General features: G+C 40.4%; 1 protein-coding gene across 1 annotated transcript in view; it reads right to left on the bottom strand.

Annotated features, from left to right (window-relative positions):
- Nucleotides 1-19,938, bottom strand: part of C7 (complement C7) — a 56,009-nt gene that overhangs the window by 2,978 nt on the left and 33,093 nt on the right. Inside the window, exons 12-17 of the mRNA XM_070476625.1 lie at nucleotides 17,962-18,133; nucleotides 15,177-15,264; nucleotides 13,008-13,140; nucleotides 8,792-8,983; nucleotides 4,185-4,275; nucleotides 971-1,155 (exon numbers count right to left, since the gene is read on the bottom strand). Coding sequence (XP_070332726.1) covers nucleotides 971-1,155; nucleotides 4,185-4,275; nucleotides 8,792-8,983; nucleotides 13,008-13,140; nucleotides 15,177-15,264; nucleotides 17,962-18,133 — 861 coding nt within the window. The remainder of the gene's footprint in view (nucleotides 1-970; nucleotides 1,156-4,184; nucleotides 4,276-8,791; nucleotides 8,984-13,007; nucleotides 13,141-15,176; nucleotides 15,265-17,961; nucleotides 18,134-19,938) is intronic.

Here is a 19,938-nt window from a genome sequence, read left to right as displayed (position 1 = left end):
GGTGTGCTTCCAACATGCCCCTTTGTTATTGCTAGCTTGCTAGGTTGTGTCTGACTCTTTGCAACCCCATGGACCGTAGCCCACCAGGGTCCTCTGTCCATGGGATTCTCCAGGCAAGAATACTGAAATGGGTTGCCATGCCCTCCTCCAGCGGATCTTCCCAACCCAGGGATCGAACCCTTGTCTCTTGCATTGCAGGCAGATTCTTTACCACTGAGCCACCTGGGAACACATTTTTATGGTTATCTAATATTTATGGTAAGTGATATTTCCTATTAAAGATGTGCTATTAAAAACTATTTTTATGTGAGTCTGTTTCCTTTTTTAATGAGTACATAATGTGGGTAATACAAGGACAGAGCACAAATCATGGGGGTGGAATGTGATCTTTGGGAGGACATTCAGATTAGCAGGGCTTCCCTGGTGGCTCAGACTAACAACTCCACCTACAATGCAGGCAACCTGGGTTCAATCCCTGGGTCAGGAAGATCCCCTGTAGAAGGAAATGGCAACCCACTCCAGCATTCTTGCCTAGAGAATTCCATGGACAGAGAAACCTGGCGGGCTACCATCCACAGGGTCTCAAAGAGTCGGACACGATTGAGTGACCCAACAATTTCAGCCTACCAGGAAGGATTCTTCATCCACCACTCCCCCTCCCCAGGGAAGGCAGCAGGGGAGGATCGTGGGGGTAGCAGGAGACTGGGGTTCGATCCCTGGGTCAGGAAGATCCCCTGCAGAAGGGAATGGCTACCCGCTCAAGTATGCAGGACCGGGCAAAGGAGGCATTTCGCTCCAGAGTAAGCAGGTTCTAAGCCTGATGCCAGGCTTCACACTCAGACCAGTCTGAGTCTTTGACATACTTAGGGATGTGCTTTCATCTGTTGCTAAAATAGCAAACTACATTTTTTTAAACTTCACTCCTACTACTGAAGTACTTTTATAATCACAAATATGAAATGTCCCTTACCGTCACATTTTTCCCATAGTGGACACACACCGCAAGCTTTTTCAGCTGGGGCAGGCAGAATGCAGCTCTCCCTACCAGCCACAGTGTAATTTCTACCCTGGCACCGGAGAACGTGCATCTTGCAAACGGTCAGAGGCAGTATCCTTTTGCTTCTCTCATCTCGAGCACATACATCCAAGGAGGACCTGAAATAAAATTTTTAAATTACTTCCTTTACAAAATTTTCTTTCCTCAAAGCTGAGAATGAGAAGTGAAAGGTGAGGCTGTGGGCTCAGTGCCTCAGATGTTGTCTCCCACAGCCAAATGAGGGGACAGAAACTCAAATCCCCCACATTGCTAGGGCCCAATCCCCTACAGTCTTCAAAATGAACATATTTTGCTCTTTATTTGCACACAAGTTTTATAATCTTAGATATCTGGTGTCGATCTAGTTTCATTTAGAACGGATCAGATACAGCAAATTAAAAGAGAAGGCAATGGTCTGTTAGCAACAGCTGGTAGATTGATGACAAAGGAGGAGACAGAAAGTTAGCAAAGATCACCGGAGGAGGGCATGGCAACCCACTCCAGTATTCTTGCCTGGAGAATGCTGTAGGCAGAGAAACCTGGCGGGCTACAGTCCATAGAGTGGCAGAGAGTCAGACTTAGCAACTGAAGCGACTTAGCACACACGCACAGACTCAGAGGGACCAAAGTCAAATGCGACCATGTATACCTATGGCTGATTCATGTTGAGGTTTGACAGAAAACAACTAAATTCTGTAAAGCAATTATCCTTCAATTAAAAAAATAAATAAATTTTGAAAAAATGGGACCACTAACTGCAGAAGAAAGCAGCTCTTCCCAGCCCAGCAGCCCTGAGAATTCACGTCCACATGATAGCATTATCCCCAGCCGATGACTAAATTCTCAAGGGAAGATGAATTCTATTTTTCAATGCTATTTTTAGAGTATCTATGTTTACAAAATAGTTTAGAAATATTTCCTTGAAATGTGTTACTTTTTTTTCTTATTCATTGGTGCTAAAATAGCGCCAGTATTTGAAATGTCACTAATAAAAACAACCATATATCTGAATACTGATGGGTAAGAATGCCATTACTGTAGTGAAACCTTAGACAACAAAAGGCATTTTTGAATAACAGACAGAATCTATATTTACTTACATATATTTAGCTCTAATGTTTTCTTCTCTAACCAAGAGCTAAATTTGTTTGGACAAAGAAATACAGAAATACATAACAGAAACAAATCCTTGTATCTTTTTTTTAACCTGTCTATTTAAACTTTAAATAGAAGGGCTCAGAACAGCTTAAAGGGCAAAGACCTTACAAGCTACCTCCCTTGTTATCCGCGTACATTCAGTCGCTCAGTTGTGTCTGACTCTTTGCAGAGGAGCCCAGAGGACAGGCCTGTCTGTCCGTGGAATTTTCCAGGCAAGAATACTTGAGCAGATTGCCATTGCCTACTCCAGGGGATCTTGCCCACCCAGGGATCAAACTCATGTCTCTTGCGTCTCCTGCATTGGCAGGTGGATCCTTTACCACTTGGGCCATCTGGGAAGCCCATATCTGACATTAAAACTCTTACCATGTATATAAACAACAGGCTGCAGATAAACTCAATGAAGCAAAGAAGTTGAAAAGACGAAGGTGAATCAAAGTAAACAATGATTAATAGAGAATAACAGCACAGTCAGAAGATTCTGGGCTGACCTTTTTTTGTGTGTTTGTCTGCTTTTTCTCCTTTTTCTTTTTTTGCCATTTCCATTTATGTTATTCAGCTGTATATTCTCTTTCATACAAGAAGTTACTTCTTATAGGATACCCCTTAGTCATCACTACCCAATGTAGGTGTTCAAGGAGTTTGATATGTGTCTTGATGACCATACTAACTGAAAGCCAAGCAATTGGCCAATAAATTTGTGTTTTGATGCTTAACCTTAGAGATTAAGAGATTTTGATTCTTAACCTTAGAGACTAAGTCCTAGGGACTGGATGTTGCCCATTTGCCTCTCCAGATTCACACTCCCTCCTGGGAATCTGAAGTGTATGAACCACATCAATAGACTTCCTTGTCCTCTAGCTTCAGGGGTGTTTGATCATTGTGGGGTTCTGACAGAAAAGGAGGGGGGAAAGAGTACAGTTGGGGTGTTTATCCCCCTGGCTCACTCCTAGGCATCTCTGAAGCCCCTAAAATGAGAGACTCAATTCCTTCTCAACTAACCCTCTGTCAACAGGTTTTCATAAATGCTTCTCTCTCACAACTTCTGACTTAGGCATGGAAAAAAATGTAAACCAATTCAGTTCAGCTTCTACCCGTTCAGGAATACTGCGCTGTGGTGTGCAGTTTTCTTCACTCGACCCATTTCTGTAAATAGTCCCACCAATAAACCTCCTCTTGTCCTAATTTAATCATGCCATCTGTATCCAACATGTAGTAATTACTTCAGCTATATTTCTACAATGGAGTGATTTCAAGTGGGATGGTGTTCTTGGAATGCAAATCTAGAAACATATTTCAAGAATTAGAAAAGCAGCTGCTTTCTTCTCTGTTGGTACTGCTTTAAGAGTGTCTGTCTCTGGGACTTCCCTGGTAGCTCAGTGGTAAAGAATCAGCCTGCCAATGCAAGAGAGACAGGTTCAGTCTCCAATCCAGGAAGATCCCACATGCTACGCATAACTAAGCCCATGCATCCCAACTATTGAGCTTGTGCTCTAGAGTCTGGGAGCCGAAACTGCTGAGCCTGTGCGCCCTAAAGGTCATGCTCTGCACCTGGAGAAGCCTTGGCAAAGAGCAACGCGTACACCGCAACTAGAGAGGAGCCCCGCTTGCAGCAAGGAAGACCCAGCACAGCCAAAAATAAATAAATAAAACTACAAAAAAAAGTTTATGTCTCAAGGGAATTTCAGCCCTAATCTCCCCAAACTCTAAATCCTCAGGTGAGGGTTCTGTCATTTTGTCCCATTTTATATAGAAAACATGCAGCCTCAAGCAATCTTTCATTCTCACCAGCCAGACTAGAACACTGCCTGACACCACCAATGGTCAGCCCTGGTGATCCAGGCAAAACCAAGCAGCAAATGGACTGGATTGAAATGCAAAGGGCCTTGATCCTTGGTCAGTAACGGCCTTGATCCAACAGAGACTAACATCTAAGAAATCATTCAATCTATTTTCAATAAAATAAAACAGAGAAGACAACAGAGCTTACCCACATTCATAGGGCATTTTACAAACACATCTTGAATTCTTTAGTTTCTCCCAGGGCTGACATTCAGGCACTTTCGGTGTCAAAGGCGCTTCTAAAAGAAAAGAATAATGGAGATGTGACCATTAGGAGAAGAGCTTCTTTTTAGTAAATAAGAATTATTCCAATTGTTGAACCAGGCAACAAATTCTTATAATCAATAAATCAATAAAGTTATAAAGCATTTTACAAGAGATACAGCGACACAGACCCAACAAAAAACATCTTTGGTCATAATAGCCACAATTTCTTGAGCACTGAGTGTTGGTCCTGCCCTTTTTATATGACATTAATTCTCCTTAATAAATTGCCATTTAAGAGAGATGAAGAAACAAAGAGTCAGAAAAGTTAAGAAATTCCTGCTAGTTAACAAATTGGCCAAGCCAGGATTTAAGTCCATGTTTGTCTGAAGTCCCACGGTATAGACTCCCTTTCTTCAAAAAGGTGGAGTTTAAAATATCATATTAAGAGTGTAGCACTGAAACATAAACATTACATATGTAAAATAGATAGCTAGCGGGAATTTGCCATATGATGCAGGTAGCTCAACCCGGTGCTCTGTGACAATCCAGAGGTATGGGATGGTGTGGGGAGTGGGAAGGAAGTTCAAGGGGAGAGGACATATACATACTTATGGCTGAATCACATTTTTTGTATAGCAGAAACCAATACATTGTAAAGCAATTGTCCTCCAATTAAAAATTTTAAAAACGAAGGTGGGGTTTAAAATCCATGTGTTTATTTGGGTATGTTTTGCCTACTGTGCCTATCACAAGACAAAAAGCAGACCATAACCTGACCTATACAAGAAGAACTCTCATTATCTCAAGGATGACTATAATAATCTCCTACATGTAAATGTCCAAGTGGTCTCCCCTCAACAGTGAGTAAATGCCTGGAGGTATTCACTCGATAAAATCCTTTCCTTCATGTTTTCTACAAACTGATAGAAAGCCAATTACCATTCCAGTTTTGTCAGGGAAACACCTTGGTCCAACTTGCAAGAGCTTAATTTGCCATGGCCACAGCTAGGCCTGACTACAAAGGGAACAGTGTACACCGCCTTGCCATTTCCACTTCCTGGCAGCTCCATTATAATGGAATTCTGTGGCATATAGTTTTTCGTCATCAAACTAGTTACCTGTTAGATATACCTATAAAGGTCATTTGTCTGAAGGTCATGTTTTTATGGATGCACAAACTGTAGAATGCTTCCTTACTTTTGGAAAACTTAGGAGCTTTAGACATGACAGGAAAATCTCATGAACAAGGAAGTCATAAACATAAAAATGGTAGCAAGGTGAAGTATGTCTGTCATGTCCAGCATTGTCTGTAGCAAGTATTTATTCTTTAAGCATTTTTCTTTAAGATGGAATTATCTTAAATGCCATGCAGTATCCTGAATTGGATCCCAGACCATGAAAATGACATCCGTGGAAAAATGTGATGAATGAAGAGTCTGTAGTTTAGTTGACAGTGTTGTACTAATTAATATTAATGCCTTGGTTTTGACCAACTAAAATATGTCAAGGTATGTGAGATGTTAATAGTATGGGAAGATGGGTAAAGGGTATATGGAAACTATACTTGCAACTTTTCTGAAATCTTAAATGGATTCCAAAATAAAATATTTTAATGGTATTAGTTAGATCAATACTTCTCAACCAGGGACAGTTTTGCTCCCCAGGGGACATTGGGCAATGTCAAGAGGCATTTTCAGTTGTAACCCCTGTGAGATAGCAGAGACCAGGGATTCTGCCAACACGTTACAATACATAGGACAGGCTCCCACAACAAAGAATTATCAGGTCCCAAAATTCCAATAATGTCAGGGTTGAGAAAGTCTGATCTAAATGTACCTAAGCTGAAGTTCAATGATTAAGCTGTGTAAATGAATTCTGCATTATTATTAGAAGCTTTTTTGCTAATCATTCTTAAGGATGGAATTTTAGATTTTACATATTTTCTAAAAGTTCTCGTAACTGCTTTGTGAAAAATCGCTTGTGGAATTACCTAGACAAGAGACTTGCATGTAGAAAGAACATAGCTTTGTCATCTTCATAGCTTAATTAACCAAGTAAACCCACTCTTAGGGCCCACCTACAGAATGTACCTTCACTATTTTAAAATCAAATATCTTCACATCAAGGGTATACCCTTAATACCACTGGGGGTGGAGATAAATGAGAGACAAGTGTTTAATGGGTAGAGTTTCAGTTTAGGAAGATGGAATGTTGGATGACAGTGATGGTTGAACAATAATGGGAATGTATTAATGCTACTGAATTGCACATTTTTAAATGGTTAAAATGGTAAATGTTGTGTGTATTTTACTACAATTTAAAAAAAGAAAGACTACTTAAACAGCAGGTATTTTAAAACTCTGGAGGTTAACAAACCTGGCCTTTTTTTGTTTGTTATAGGCTTATTTTAAGGGTAGTTATTATTGTTATCCACATCTTTCAAAAAATACACAGGTTTGGAAAACATCCTTAATTAAAGCCTTAATAGAATTTGCTGAGGGGGAGAAAATTCATACCAAATTGTGCTATAAAGTGACTGAAAAAGACATTTCAGAAAAAAAAAAAGTATATAATCTCATTTAGAGGAAAAGAGAAACCTCATCAACTGTACATTGTTCTCTTTAATTTTAGCAATGTTGGTACAGGTCCCTTACTTTATCCCAAATAAATCGCAGTTCTGCTTCAGTGCGTGTGGAAAACAAAGCTGTCATCTCTGCTGGGTCCTCTGACAGCCACAGAGCATGTGGGATGGGCATGGAGGCCCTTCCACTGAACACGCTGCCCTGCTGTTGTCCTCTATTTGATACCACAGCCCAGGTCTCCCGTCAGCCATAGAACCCTCCAGGCAACCTACTCTCTTTTCAGTTGTGCATATCTAATCTACCCAGTATCATTACTCATGGGATCAACTACTTCATCTTCACCATAGATGACAAACTTCAAACTGAAAGTTGCTCAGTCGTCTCTGACTCTTTGCAACCCCGTGGACTGTAGCCCACCAGGCTCCTCTGTCCATGGTATTCTCCAAGCAAGAAGATTGGAGTGAGTTGCCGTTCCCCTCTCCATGGGATTTTCCCAACCCAGGGATTGAACAGAACTCTGCATTGCCAGGTGGATTCTTTATCATCTGAGTCACCATGGAATATTATTATTACTTATGGAATCAACTATTTCATCTTTGCCATAGAAGACAAACTTCAACATCGAATTAAAAATCATGTACTCATGTACAGCAAAAACCAATACAACATTGTAAAGCAATTATCCTCCAATTAAAAAAAATTTAAATCATATACTCAAGAAATAATATCATATAAAATAGAATGCAAGTATGATTTCTTCCTTGTTTTTAACTGTTGCAAGCATAATATTTTCCATTTATTAAAGTGAAAGTCACTCAATTGTGTCTGACTCTTTGTGACTCCATACAGTCCATGGAATTCTCCAGGCCAGAATACTGGAGTGGGTAGCAGTTCCCTTCTCCAGGGGATCTTCCCAACCTAGAGATTGAACCCAGGTCTCCCACATTGCAAGCAGATTATTTACCAGCTGAGCTACCAGGGAAGTCCATTTATTAGAAAATGTAAACAAAAAGAAAGAGGAGTTTATTTTGAAAACAAATACAACCCATCTTAACTATCTCTGAAAAGAAATAGTTTGGACCATTTTATACAAGTGGATTTATTTACAAAACAGAAATGGAATCACAGATGTAGAAAACAAATCTATGGTTACCAGAAGGTAAAAGGGGAAGAGTTAAATTGGGAGGTTGGGATGGACATATACACATTACAATATATAAAATAGGTACTAATAAGGACTTACTGTATAGTACAGAAACTCCACTCAATACTCTATAAAGGCCTACATGGGCAAGGAATCTAAAAAAGAGTGGATACATGTATATGTATATTCATTTTGTTGTACACCTAACACAACATTATAAATCAACTATACTCCAATAAAAATTAAAAATATTTTAAAAGGCCATTTTAATTTGCCATGTGTTCAAAATATTGGCTATCTGGATTTCTACTATTAAGAATAATTTCACAAACCACAATACTTTTCCTTTCATAACTTCTGCTTTTCAGGCTTAAATGTAAATGCTTTTAAATATTCAATTTCAATAACACTAATAAACATTAAGAGCCTAAAAATGAAATAGGCAGAATTGTATATAAATTGTGGTCTCAACTCTGTATTTCATAAAAGTACATTTTTAAAAAGCCAGGAGGAAGCCAGAAATCAGCTTTTAGAAATTCTTTGTTTTCTTGGTATCCTACAAATATAAAACTAATCGTGGATATGAAGGATTTAAGTTAAAATTTGAGAATCACCTGGGCTATTCTTGCCTTTCCTTGAATTCTGTGAGTCTATGTGTTATGTGCAAAAACATCTAGTTAGCCAGTCTACACCTCATTCTCATAGTGCGGTCTAGATGGAGGGAATGATTCCATTGCAGCAGGTCAGTGCCTTGAAGAACGGCCACAGGAACTCTCACTCCCTGAGTCCACGTGTCCTTGGACAGACCCAGGAGCCACTCACCTCTCTGCACACACTGGACATTCTTTATCTCAGGGCTCCACTTAAGGCTGGAACTACAGAGAAATGTCGAAGGACCTTCTAAGGATCTGCCGCCTGAACAGGAAATGGTCACCTTCTCGCCAATGGTGTAGAAAGGTTTGTGGGGATGACTCTGTATGCCATCCATCAATGCAGGCAGAACGCAGGCAATTTCTGAAGAGAAAAGACAGCAGAATACAAGGTTCCTTGCTTTCCTGGACCATCTTTTTAAAAATGACAGCCCTGAATGGTGCTGATACACATGTTCTGCTTTTTCAAATTAGAGGACAAGGTAGAAGAGGTGAGTTCACTCTTAGGGGGCCCTGAAAGACATGTCCCACCATGCCTGTCATGTAGTGATGTAAACAACTGAAAACCAAAACAGCTCCCACCCTCTCACCCCTGCCCTCAAAGTCATATGACAACTTAAAATGGATAAGCATTATAAGGTCCCCAAGTCCAGCCTGCTGTCAAAACCAGACTTTTCACAGCTGCCATTTCTCTCTCTCATCTGGTGACATCTCACCAAAATTTTCCCAAGAGCCATGTTCATTTGCATATCATTGCATATATCCAATTAGATATTTTGCTATCTGAAATTTTTAAAGAACCACCTTTAACCTTGCAACCACAAAAGTGTTAAATCTTTCTTGGTTTCCCATTTCTATCTTTCCTTATTCTATTAAAGTTATTAGTTCATATCTTCTACTTAAAAAAAAAAAACAAGGAAAAAAATTAAAAACATGCATAATGCTAGAAAGCAAGTCAGAATTCATGACTTAAAAAAAGAAAACACCTTTCTAGTGGGATTTTGGGCAATATCCTACAAGGTCCTGCTCTATTTCTGCACCATTTTTATCAGAAAATCCATTCATTCATTCATTCAAAATCAGCATTTATTGAGGGCCTACATTTGGCCAAGTATGTTGAATGCTGCTAAGGACACAAAATACTGGTCACATACTCTGCCTTGAAATAGCTAATAATCTAGCATCAGAACTGTTTATTTCTGGCCATGATACATTTGCTGGTTTCACATTAATGCTCCCTCTAAGACATATAGGAAGGCTGTAAAAGTTATAAGAAAAACTATTTCTGAGAGCATCAGAGAACAATCAGAGCAGTAGAAATCCCAAGGTATAAGACTCTAGAAAAAGGAAAGTCTAAAGCAGTGATTACAAAATTTGGTAATGCTTTTGTCCTTGAGGCTATTTGTGAATTTGAAAAAAAAAAATTTTTTTTTTTAATGTGCTGAAGGGCTGCTAAACTAAGGAGAAAGCTGCAGCTCAGAGGCTGAATAGCTGCAGAGTTTTTAGCAGTCTCACAGGGCTAGGAGATCAAAAATTACAGTCCAGTCCTGTTACAAAAGAGGAGCCTCAGTAGAAATCCAATACTTTCCCTTATGATCCCTTAATCGTTATAACCTAGGATAAAGATAAACTGGACATAAACCAGCCTTGTTCTTGCCAGAAACAAACCTAACTTTTTTCTAGAGAAGGATAACATCATGCAAAGTCTCAAATTATTTATTTTTTTACAAATAAAATCTGGCATTCAATCAAAGCTAATCTAATATTCAAAAATACAATAGAAACATCTACAGCAGATCCAGGTGATGGGGCTAATAGACATGAACCATGAAATAACTATGATTAGTATGTTGGAAAAAATTAAATTAGAAGAGGGAGAGTTTCAACAGAGAACTAGAAAGTATAGAAAATTGGACAAAAGGTTTATTTGGAATTGGAAAATGAAATTAAGAATTCAGTAGAGCTCTTGAAAGCAGATTATAACAAGAGTACCTAAAATTAATAAACTAGAATATAGATCAACAGAACATACTTAGAATGAAACAGAAAGAGGAAAATTGATGTAAAGCAAAGAAATATAGGGAATTCGCTCATGGTCCAAGGCTTGAGACTCCGTGCTTTCATTGCCATGGGCCTGGATTTGATCCCTGGTCAGGGAACTAAGGGGCTTTGGCTTCCCTGGTGGCTCAGATGGTAAAGAATCTGCCTGCAATGTGGGAGATCCAGGTTTGATCCATGGGTCAAGAAGATCCCCTGGAGAAGGGAATGGCAACACACTCCAGTATTCTTGCCTGGAAAATCCCATGGACAGAGGAGCCTAGCAGGCTACAGTCCATGGGGTCATAAAGAGTTGGACACAACTGAGTGACTAACATTTTCACTTTCAAGTAGCTAAGATCCCAAAATAAGCAAAAAAAGAAAGAAAAGTAGCACATACACACATATATATACACGTATGTATATGTGTATACATTGTAAAAAATGTCTCATCTATGTCTCATGAGCAGAGGTGGGCAAGAATTAGACTGCAATATTTAAAAACAAAGGTGAATAATTTTCTAAAATTGACAAAAGACATTAAAGGATAGGTTAAAAACTGCCTTGAAGAGCAACCAGGACAAAGAAAATCACACTTAGGCATATCAGAGTAGAGTTGCTTCTAAAAAAAAAAAAATTCTTAGAAACATCTAGACCAAAACTGTATATTATTTCCAAAGGAGAAACAACAAACCTGAAAGTTGACTTCTTACTAGAAAATAATGAAGTCAGAAGGCAATGTAAAAAAATCTTTAAAGGGTTTAAAGACAATAACTGCTAACCTAGAATTCCTTACCCAGTAAAAATATCCTTCGAAAGTAAAGATAAAACAAGAATGTTTCAGATGAACAAAGAGTGGGACAATTCCTCACCAGCAGACACACAATAAAGAAAAAGGAGCTCTTCAAGCAAAGTAATCTTTTCAAAGAACCAACTTTTAGCTTTATTACTCCTAGCTAGGGAATATTGATTAATACATTCTATTCAGTAATATTGATATCCTATTTCTTCTGAAAAACTCTAGGGTGGAGAGACAGAGAGACGGAGACAAAGAAAACAGGAGACTTTCCAAGTCATTAAGAAAAAGGCTAACAAACCACCAGAAAAAAAATGCCCAAAAGATTAGACAGCCACTTCATCATAAAAAGTATCCAAATGGCAATAAACATATGAAAACAGGCTTAACAACATTAGTCATCAGAAGAAATACAAATTTTAAAATACAAATTAAAAAACAAGATACTGCTACACACTCACCATTATGGCTAAAAAAATTTTTTAAAGATGGATGTTATCAAGTCTAACATCTGTATCACAGAGCAATCTTGACTTCTTGGATTCTGCCCAAGACGTAAATTGGTACAACCACTTGGAAAACTGGTGTGGTGCTTTAGTCCCTAAGTCATGTCCAACTCTTGCAACCCCATGGACTGTAGTCTGCCAGGATCCTGTATCCACAGGATATCCCAGGCAAGAATACTGGAGTGGGTTGCCATTTCCTTCTCCAGGGGATCTTTCTGACCCAGGGATTGAATTCACATCTCTTGCATTATAAGTGGTCTCCTGGCCTGCAAGTGGATTCTTCACCAAAACTGGTAGCATACCAAATCTAAACGTGTGTACGCCTGATAACTCAGATATTTCACTAATAGGTATGTACCCAAGAGAGTAAAATGTATGTGTGTGCACTCAGATTTTCCTCACATAGCACAGAACAATCAACATAGGAAAAATACATCCCAGTAGTGCTGTCTATCCATCTGCTGCAGAATCTTACACTGTAGTACAGCTGAGATGGAAACCAGAGAACAGTGTTAGGGGGATACAACGTGCAAAAGCACTTACTCAGATACCTACATCTAAACAGACTAGGATCCAAAGCATTTGAGGAAGTAGATTGTAGTAAATCCCTGCTAATTGAACTCTGAAGAATGTCTTAAGTAGAACTGAGAACTGGTTAGAACTGAGTTCCCTGAGCTATTCTGATTTACCCCAGAAACTTTAAAATTGCAATTAGGATTTCTCTGATGGTCTAGTAATTAAAATTCCAGTAGTCACATGCTGCCAATGCAAGCGATACTGGATTAGATCCCACATGCCATGTGGTGCAGCCAAAAAAAGATTTGGGGAAAAAAAAGGAATAAAAATGTAAAACATGCCTCACTTAACAGGACCACTAGCAACTAGAGAAAGCTGAGGATTTTTCAAAGTACTCCTGAAACCTGAATGGTATCATATGAGCCTCTCAGAAAGAAAAAGATCAAGATAAGAGCATACGATGAGTAGCTATTTATTCTGATTTATTCCCTTCCACTCATCTTAAATGAAATACCACAACCAAGACCACTCACTCTGACAATGCATTTTCCCAACAAGCCACTGCAAATCTTCTCCACATCTGGCAACAGGGTCTCCAACCAGAGAGTATCCTTCATTGCAAGTATACATTATGTTTTTCCCAACAGGAAATGTGGCACCTTCATCCTAAACAGAAATAAAAGATGGAAAGAGGAAGAATACATCTCTTTTGCATTAATAAATTGTTTTTTAGATATATTCAGCCTATAAACCATGACTTCTTTAATCACTAGGCAACCTACATTCAAATAGCTCACTTTGAAAACTGTCCATGAAATCATTTTTTCCTGTACAGTCCTAATTAACAACACTGATAACCATCATTTATTGAAATAAAGATATTAATGTCACTGTACTATAATTTATTGACTGCTCCCCAAATGAAGCACTGTACTAAACATTTTATCAAAATTATTTTAGTGGATGCTGCCCAAGTAACTTCTCTTATACTTTCAGGAAAGTCTGTTATCAGATTTTAGGAATGTCTTTGTCAGTCAACTCTTCCTAGTGAGGTGTTATGGGCTGTCCACTGGCAATCACGCCCAACAAAAGCCATTATGAACAGGGAGAAATGTTTACATCTTATCAGCATGTTCATGGGAGTCTGAGTTTCCCACTGATGACTTTTAAGAGAAGCATAATGTTGCTCTTCGCCCACCACTCTCCTCTGCCCCATCCTGTAAGGGAAGTGTTGCTGGAGCTGAGTCAGATTTGAGGACATGTTATTAGCCTATAATGCCAAGAGGTGAGATTTCATGGTGAAGCAAGGAAGAATCTAAAGTCTGAGCCTTGAGGGAGTCCTCATGCTTGTTTGGTTTCTCTATTGTTGCCTTTCCTTATCCTTTTACTTCTCTGCTACTCAGGGGATGATAAAGAAAATCAGCCTGGAAGAGGACTTGCAGCTGGAACAGCTTTGCTGTTGGCATTAGAACAAAATTCTATGGAGCCTGCTTCTCACAGTCCTACTCATCCTAATCCATTCTGGCTCCATTATGGGAGTTGGTAGGAAACACAGCACCCAGATTGGCATTAAGATTTTCAGAAAATGGAGAAAGATACTTGATCTGCTTTAGTTCTAATCCCTAAGCCTTCCTCTTTCTTGCAGAAGGGACCTCTATATGAGAAAGTCTAACTCAACAGTGTCTAAACCTGGCCATCTCTGTCAGAATCACTAGCAGCAATTTTAAAACAAAGAAAAAAGATTCTCAGGCTCTACCCCAAACTTACAAAAGGCGGGGGGGGGGGAGAAAGGTCAAGTAATAATCCATTGTTCAGTTCCACAGGTGCCTGTGAGGTAGCCAGTCCACAGGACAGTGTTTAGAACCTGCAGTTCTTTACAGGACACCACATGCACAGAAGCTGAAGACAGCACATACACCTCTGAATAGTACCTACATTTGGAGAAATTTCAGCAAACGCTCAGTGAGTATATGTTTAAGGGCCTGGCATTTGAGAGACAGAAACTGTCATGGAGAAAGCCAGGCTGGTGGCATTGAGAAAATCCTGATGAACAGTAACTCCTATGTGAGCACAAAGAGACACTTACTGGGGTTTGGAGCCAAAGTCTCATCATAACAAGGAGTGAGAAGAACACAAATTAATATGGCCCCAAAGGCAAGAAAGTTCTCCAGAATGACAGTGGCAGATGACTCGTGTTCCTTCCTGAACAAGAAAATTGCTCCAAGTACAATGACCCATATCTCACCAGACACCAGCTAAATGTCTCACTGGCTCCTGGAGTAAATGGCATGCTTCACCCCAGCCCTGGTAGTTATGAAAAACTTTAAACAACTCCTTTCAGTGATAAAAATATGGAAAGTTCTCTATATTGAAAACCTTGCTTATAGATTCCTACTTTCATGTTCAGAATGGAAATGTTTAGCAGCCCTCTGGCATGATTACATTTCTAATTCATTGGGTGGTGATATTGATTTCCCTTACCGTAGAAGATACACTGCCTTCTGCAGAATTCTAATCACCTCGGGCCAAAGAAGAAAAGTCACAAACCAAAAGCCTCACCGATAAAAAACTAAAATGCACACATAAAACGTTTTTAGCACTGCTTCATCACAGGAGGAGGAAATAGATTATGAACATCAGTAGAGAGCTAGAACTTGGAGCAAAAAGGATATGTAAAGAAAAAAATCTCTTTCATAACCAACTTGAACAAATCCATCTTTCAAGGCAGGAGGTGACGAACAGAATTTTGTTGGAACCAAAGACAAGGGAAAGCAATGTGGTTCGAGCAATCTGAAAGGAAAAGGAAATAAAACATAATTAATGAGATGGATTTTCTACTGCTAATAAATATTTTACACTACAGTGAATTTTTCATTTGCATCTGAAGGGATTCCATCATGTAAGTAAGCTGATGTGATGTTTTTGCCATTCTCAGAACCAAACATCTGATCACATCCATGACAGAAGACCCAAACAGAAACTTGAGCTTCCAAAAGGTAACAACCAGGTCAGTAGTGCAGAAAATAAGCATAAAGAAAAGAGAAAGAAAGAAAAGTGATTGGACAACACACATCTTTATATGACTTCTAGAGGACATCCATCTAACACTACTTTTTCTCCTGCTGTCTGTCTCTTAAATACTTTAAACACAAAACTACTTCTCTATTGAAAATAAGGCAATTCAAGTTCGTAATGCTGGAAGAGTGATAACACACAAAAACCACTTTTGACTGAGCGCTCGCTATGTGCTAAGCACCATGGCAGATGCTCTACAAATGTGCCTCAGCTCAATTCACGTGCACAGTGACCCCCTGAGATATGTGGGAAGAGTCTCAGAAAGTCTGAGTAACTTGTCCAAGGTTATAGAGTAAAAGATACCAGGACTAGATTCACATCTAGCCAGTTGTTGTTCAATCGCTCAGTCATGTCCGACTCTTTGCAACCCCATGGACTATAGTACGCCAGGTTTTCCTGTCCTTCACCATCTCCCGAGGTTTGCTCAAACTCATGCCCATTGATGCCATCCAACCATCTCAGCCGCTGTAGGCTCCTGAAACTTAGGATCTTTCTACCTCTCACAAGGCAATCTCTAGCAGGGCCCAAAATAATTGAATTCAAGCAGGTCCCTGTGGGGCTCCCAGGCAGGGAGGCCTATTTTTGTCCCGTTTCTCACAGGCAAGACTCCAACCTCCATGACCTTCCCTAAGGGCAGATTTAAATAGTTGCTAATCAAGGGAAAAGCAACCAAGAAAACAGCTGAGGCCAGACTAAAGAGACCCATCACCAGAGATGAGATGAAGAGAGTGCAAGCTGGGTACACACCCTGATCTTGTCAGAGACCCCACCCTCGGACTTTTGTTATAAAACCCCCTCAGCAGATCCTCTGCGCTTGGGACACATAGTTTCTTGAGGCAGGAGCCTGCTATGTCCTCCTTTGCCTGGCACAGTAATAAAGCTATCCTTTTCTACTTCACCCAAAACACTGTCTCCGAGATTTAATTCGGCACCGGCACAGCGAGGCTGAGCTTTCGGCATCATACTCATGGTAACATTGACATTCATCATTAGGCAATGATTATCAGTGGTGCCTCTGAGGTCACTCTTCCACCAATATTAGCTCCACTCCAGAAACATGAAATCTGAAGGGAACCCTTACAAATAGCCTCTGAATGTCACCTCCTTCTGAGCTAAGTTCCTTATATTCTTGTCACAACTGAGGAAACTCAGAAATGTGAAGCAGTAAGCATAATTTTCCTTTTTGTACTAAGGAGGAAGAGGATATTTTCTCTCTTCTGAGCACCAAGAAGAGTGAGAATTCTCTCAGAGCTTCCATAGGAGGCTCATGTCCATCCAGTTTTATGTCTGCGGGTGGGGAAACACACCCGCTGGGGCCAAGGCTCCCTCAGAGACCCTTGCCTTCCCAGAAATCTGTGCCCTGAATGCAGCTTTCTCCTCCTTCCAGATTTCCTATGTTTGCCAGCTGCCACAGCCAAGAGATGGGACTTCCAGGTGGCACTAGTAGTAAAGAACCTGCCTGCCAGTGCAGGAGATATAAGAGGCACAGGTTCAATCCCTGGGTCGGGAAGATCCCCTGGAGGAGAGCATGGCAACACACTCCAGTATTCTTGCTGGAGGCACCCAAGACCTGGGAATAAGGCACCCCATTTCCCTATGCTAATACCACACACCCATGCATCTTACACTTTCATCAACTCACGTGACCTTCAAATTATCTTTGTAGAATGTTTGATAATCTCTGATCAGAAAAGGCTGATAAGGACAGTGTTAAAGAATAGGGTGTGCCATAAAGAATTCCAACCCAGGGGAACAATTCAGCAATGAAGCATTTTTAAGGATAGTTTTGGCAAGATCCTGACCAATAGGAAGCCAGTATCAGACAACTGGATTAATCAGTGAAGATGTTAGCCATCTCAAATATGTTCTTGATGCTTCATCCAAAGAAAATAAATAAGAGGGGGTGGTAAATCTGAAAATAATACAACTGTTATTGACTGCCTACTATGTGCCTGGCACTGTACTAATTACTTTGTGTTCTTAACCTCATTTAATTCTGACAACTTTCGGTTATCACTGTATCTACTATTTTTATCCTGATTTTAGGGGTGTGCAAGTAACTTGTTCAAGGTCTCAGAGCAGGAAGGTAGCAGATCTGCTTGACGCCAAAGCTGCTGCTCGCATCCACTGAGCCAGACCACCTCCCAGTTCCCCAGCCTTTTGTAACAGCTGCATCAGGAAAACTTGAAGCACACACATGAGGACTTCCCAGGTGATGCTAGTGGTAAAGAGCCCTACTGCCAATGCAAAAGATACAGGTTCAGTCCCTGGGCCTGGAAGATCCCCTGGAGTAGGAAATACAAACCACTCCAGTATTCTTGCCTGGAGAATCCCCATGGACAGAGGGCTACAGTTCATAAGGTTGCAGAGTCAGACACAACTGTAATTGCCAGGAGGTCTGGTCTCCATTACCGCAAATGCTCCAGCTCCTCGTCTTCGCATTGCCTGGTTTCTGAGGTTTCTCCAATGCAGGATTTCCCACCCCCACTGGGAGGTGGGTTATTGCATTCTCGGCTCCTTGTTTTCTTCCCTTGAACACAGGGACCCCAAGAGGACCAGCAGTTCCACCCTCCATCCACCCCTCCTGCAAATAAGAAAGAGATTTTTTGGAGAGCACTTAGAGAGAAAGATTCCTGAGCTTAATACTAAGCTCTCTGCAAAGTGGTTATTGAGGGCGGCGACAATTCGGAGTGTACTCCCCTCACACTGTTCACTGAGGCCTTCCACCATGGCAGACAGTCCCTGCATGCTGACTAGGATTGTCCACATTAAGACTGCACTAACAAGCTTCTTGCAACAATACCTTAAATTTGTGTATTATTTTACAACTATTTTCAAAGCACTTCCACGTGCATTTTTTCATTCATTTACTTCTCACTAAAATGAATGGAGGTGGCCAAGAGGTCTGTTAACATTTTCATTTGATAGGCATGGAATCCAAGACTAAATGGTTAAATGCTATGTCCAGTGCTGTACTGGCAGCTGAGTGCCACATCCTGACTGTAACTCGGTCTTACAGCTGAATCCAGGTTCTTCTTTTATCACCTCACAGTCTCTCAATAAAGGCCCATAAGGTCCTATTGTTAAAGCAGTGATTGGGCCTGAGAAGAACATAGTCTTTTGGGTATCCAGGTTGCCAACCCTAGGGTTGGAGCTGGATAACATGAGAAAATATGCAAGTAGGAGAAATGTGTCTACCTTCTGTCAGAATCCTTCTTAACCTGCAGGCACCTCCTCACTCACTCTGGCCACCTTCCACCTCAGGGCTGGTTCCTGTCTCACAGTTTTTAGTATTTTCCCCATCATGGTCCTTGGGGGAGGTAAGAGAGAATTTGAAGCATATTCTAGGAACTTTTCTTTCCTAGTTAGAAACCAGTCAGGAACCACCCGCTCAAAGCATTATTTTCTGCTAACAGAAGGGGTGTTTACTGCTCCTTAGCTATTTCTACTGCAGGACCTGCATCCCTCTTCCCCTCTCGCCCCCAGCACTCACTCCTCAGTATTGTACACAGCGAAACTAAAATAATTTGTATAATAATTTCCCCCAATCTTCCTTACTCTTTCTTCCACAGTTAGAAGTTGTGTGTATGTGTGTGCTTAGTCGCTCAGTCGTGTCCGACTCTTTGCGACCCCACGGAATGTAGCCCACCAGTCTCCTCAGTCCCTGGGGATTCTCCAGGCAAGAATACTGGAGTGGGTTGCCATGCCCTCATCCAGGGGATCTTCCCAACCCAGGGATCGAGCCCAGTCTCCCACATTGCAGGCAGATTCTTTACCATCTGAGCCCTCAGTATTAATAGTAGGTAATAAGAGCTTGATGATTTATGATTGCTACTCCATTCCTCACCAGCAGGGGGAGCTTCCAGTTTAGCAAATAGCTGTAAATCAAACCTTCGAAGGAATCAATCACAGAGGTGGTATTTTAATTTATCAAGACTGGTCAACTGGGAAGATGTTAGGAGGCAAAGATGCTTTCTTGATGCTTATCTGTAAGCAACCATGGTTTCGTCATCTATTCATTCATTTATCAAACATTTATTTATTAAGTGACCTTATGAATTAAGCCCTATGTCAGGCTCCAGGAATAAAGGAAGCAAACAGTTCTGACCTTAAGAAATGAGCTTTTGAGATTAAACAGCCACATAAATAAATATAAAAACAAGTATACACAAATCGTCTCATGCTTTGCCTACTCATAAAGTCAACTTCATGTTGACTTCAAGCACCAAATGCTCTGTTGAGCACACAGCTGTTGTTCAACAAATATTTGTGAATGAATGATTAATTGGTGGGGACATAATGGAAAATAGAAACAGTGGTGTTTCCAAAGGCTTGCCACCAGAAAGGTCAGTCAGTTCAGACGAAAGCTCTGTAGACCTAAGTTAAGAC

Source organism: Odocoileus virginianus, chromosome 14, assembly GCF_023699985.2.
Source record: "Odocoileus virginianus isolate 20LAN1187 ecotype Illinois chromosome 14, Ovbor_1.2, whole genome shotgun sequence".
In the NCBI taxonomy this organism is placed as follows: domain Eukaryota; kingdom Metazoa; phylum Chordata; class Mammalia; order Artiodactyla; family Cervidae; genus Odocoileus; species Odocoileus virginianus.
The sequence above is the reverse complement of the archived record's forward strand: the minus strand, read 5'-3'. Positions and strand labels throughout refer to the sequence as shown.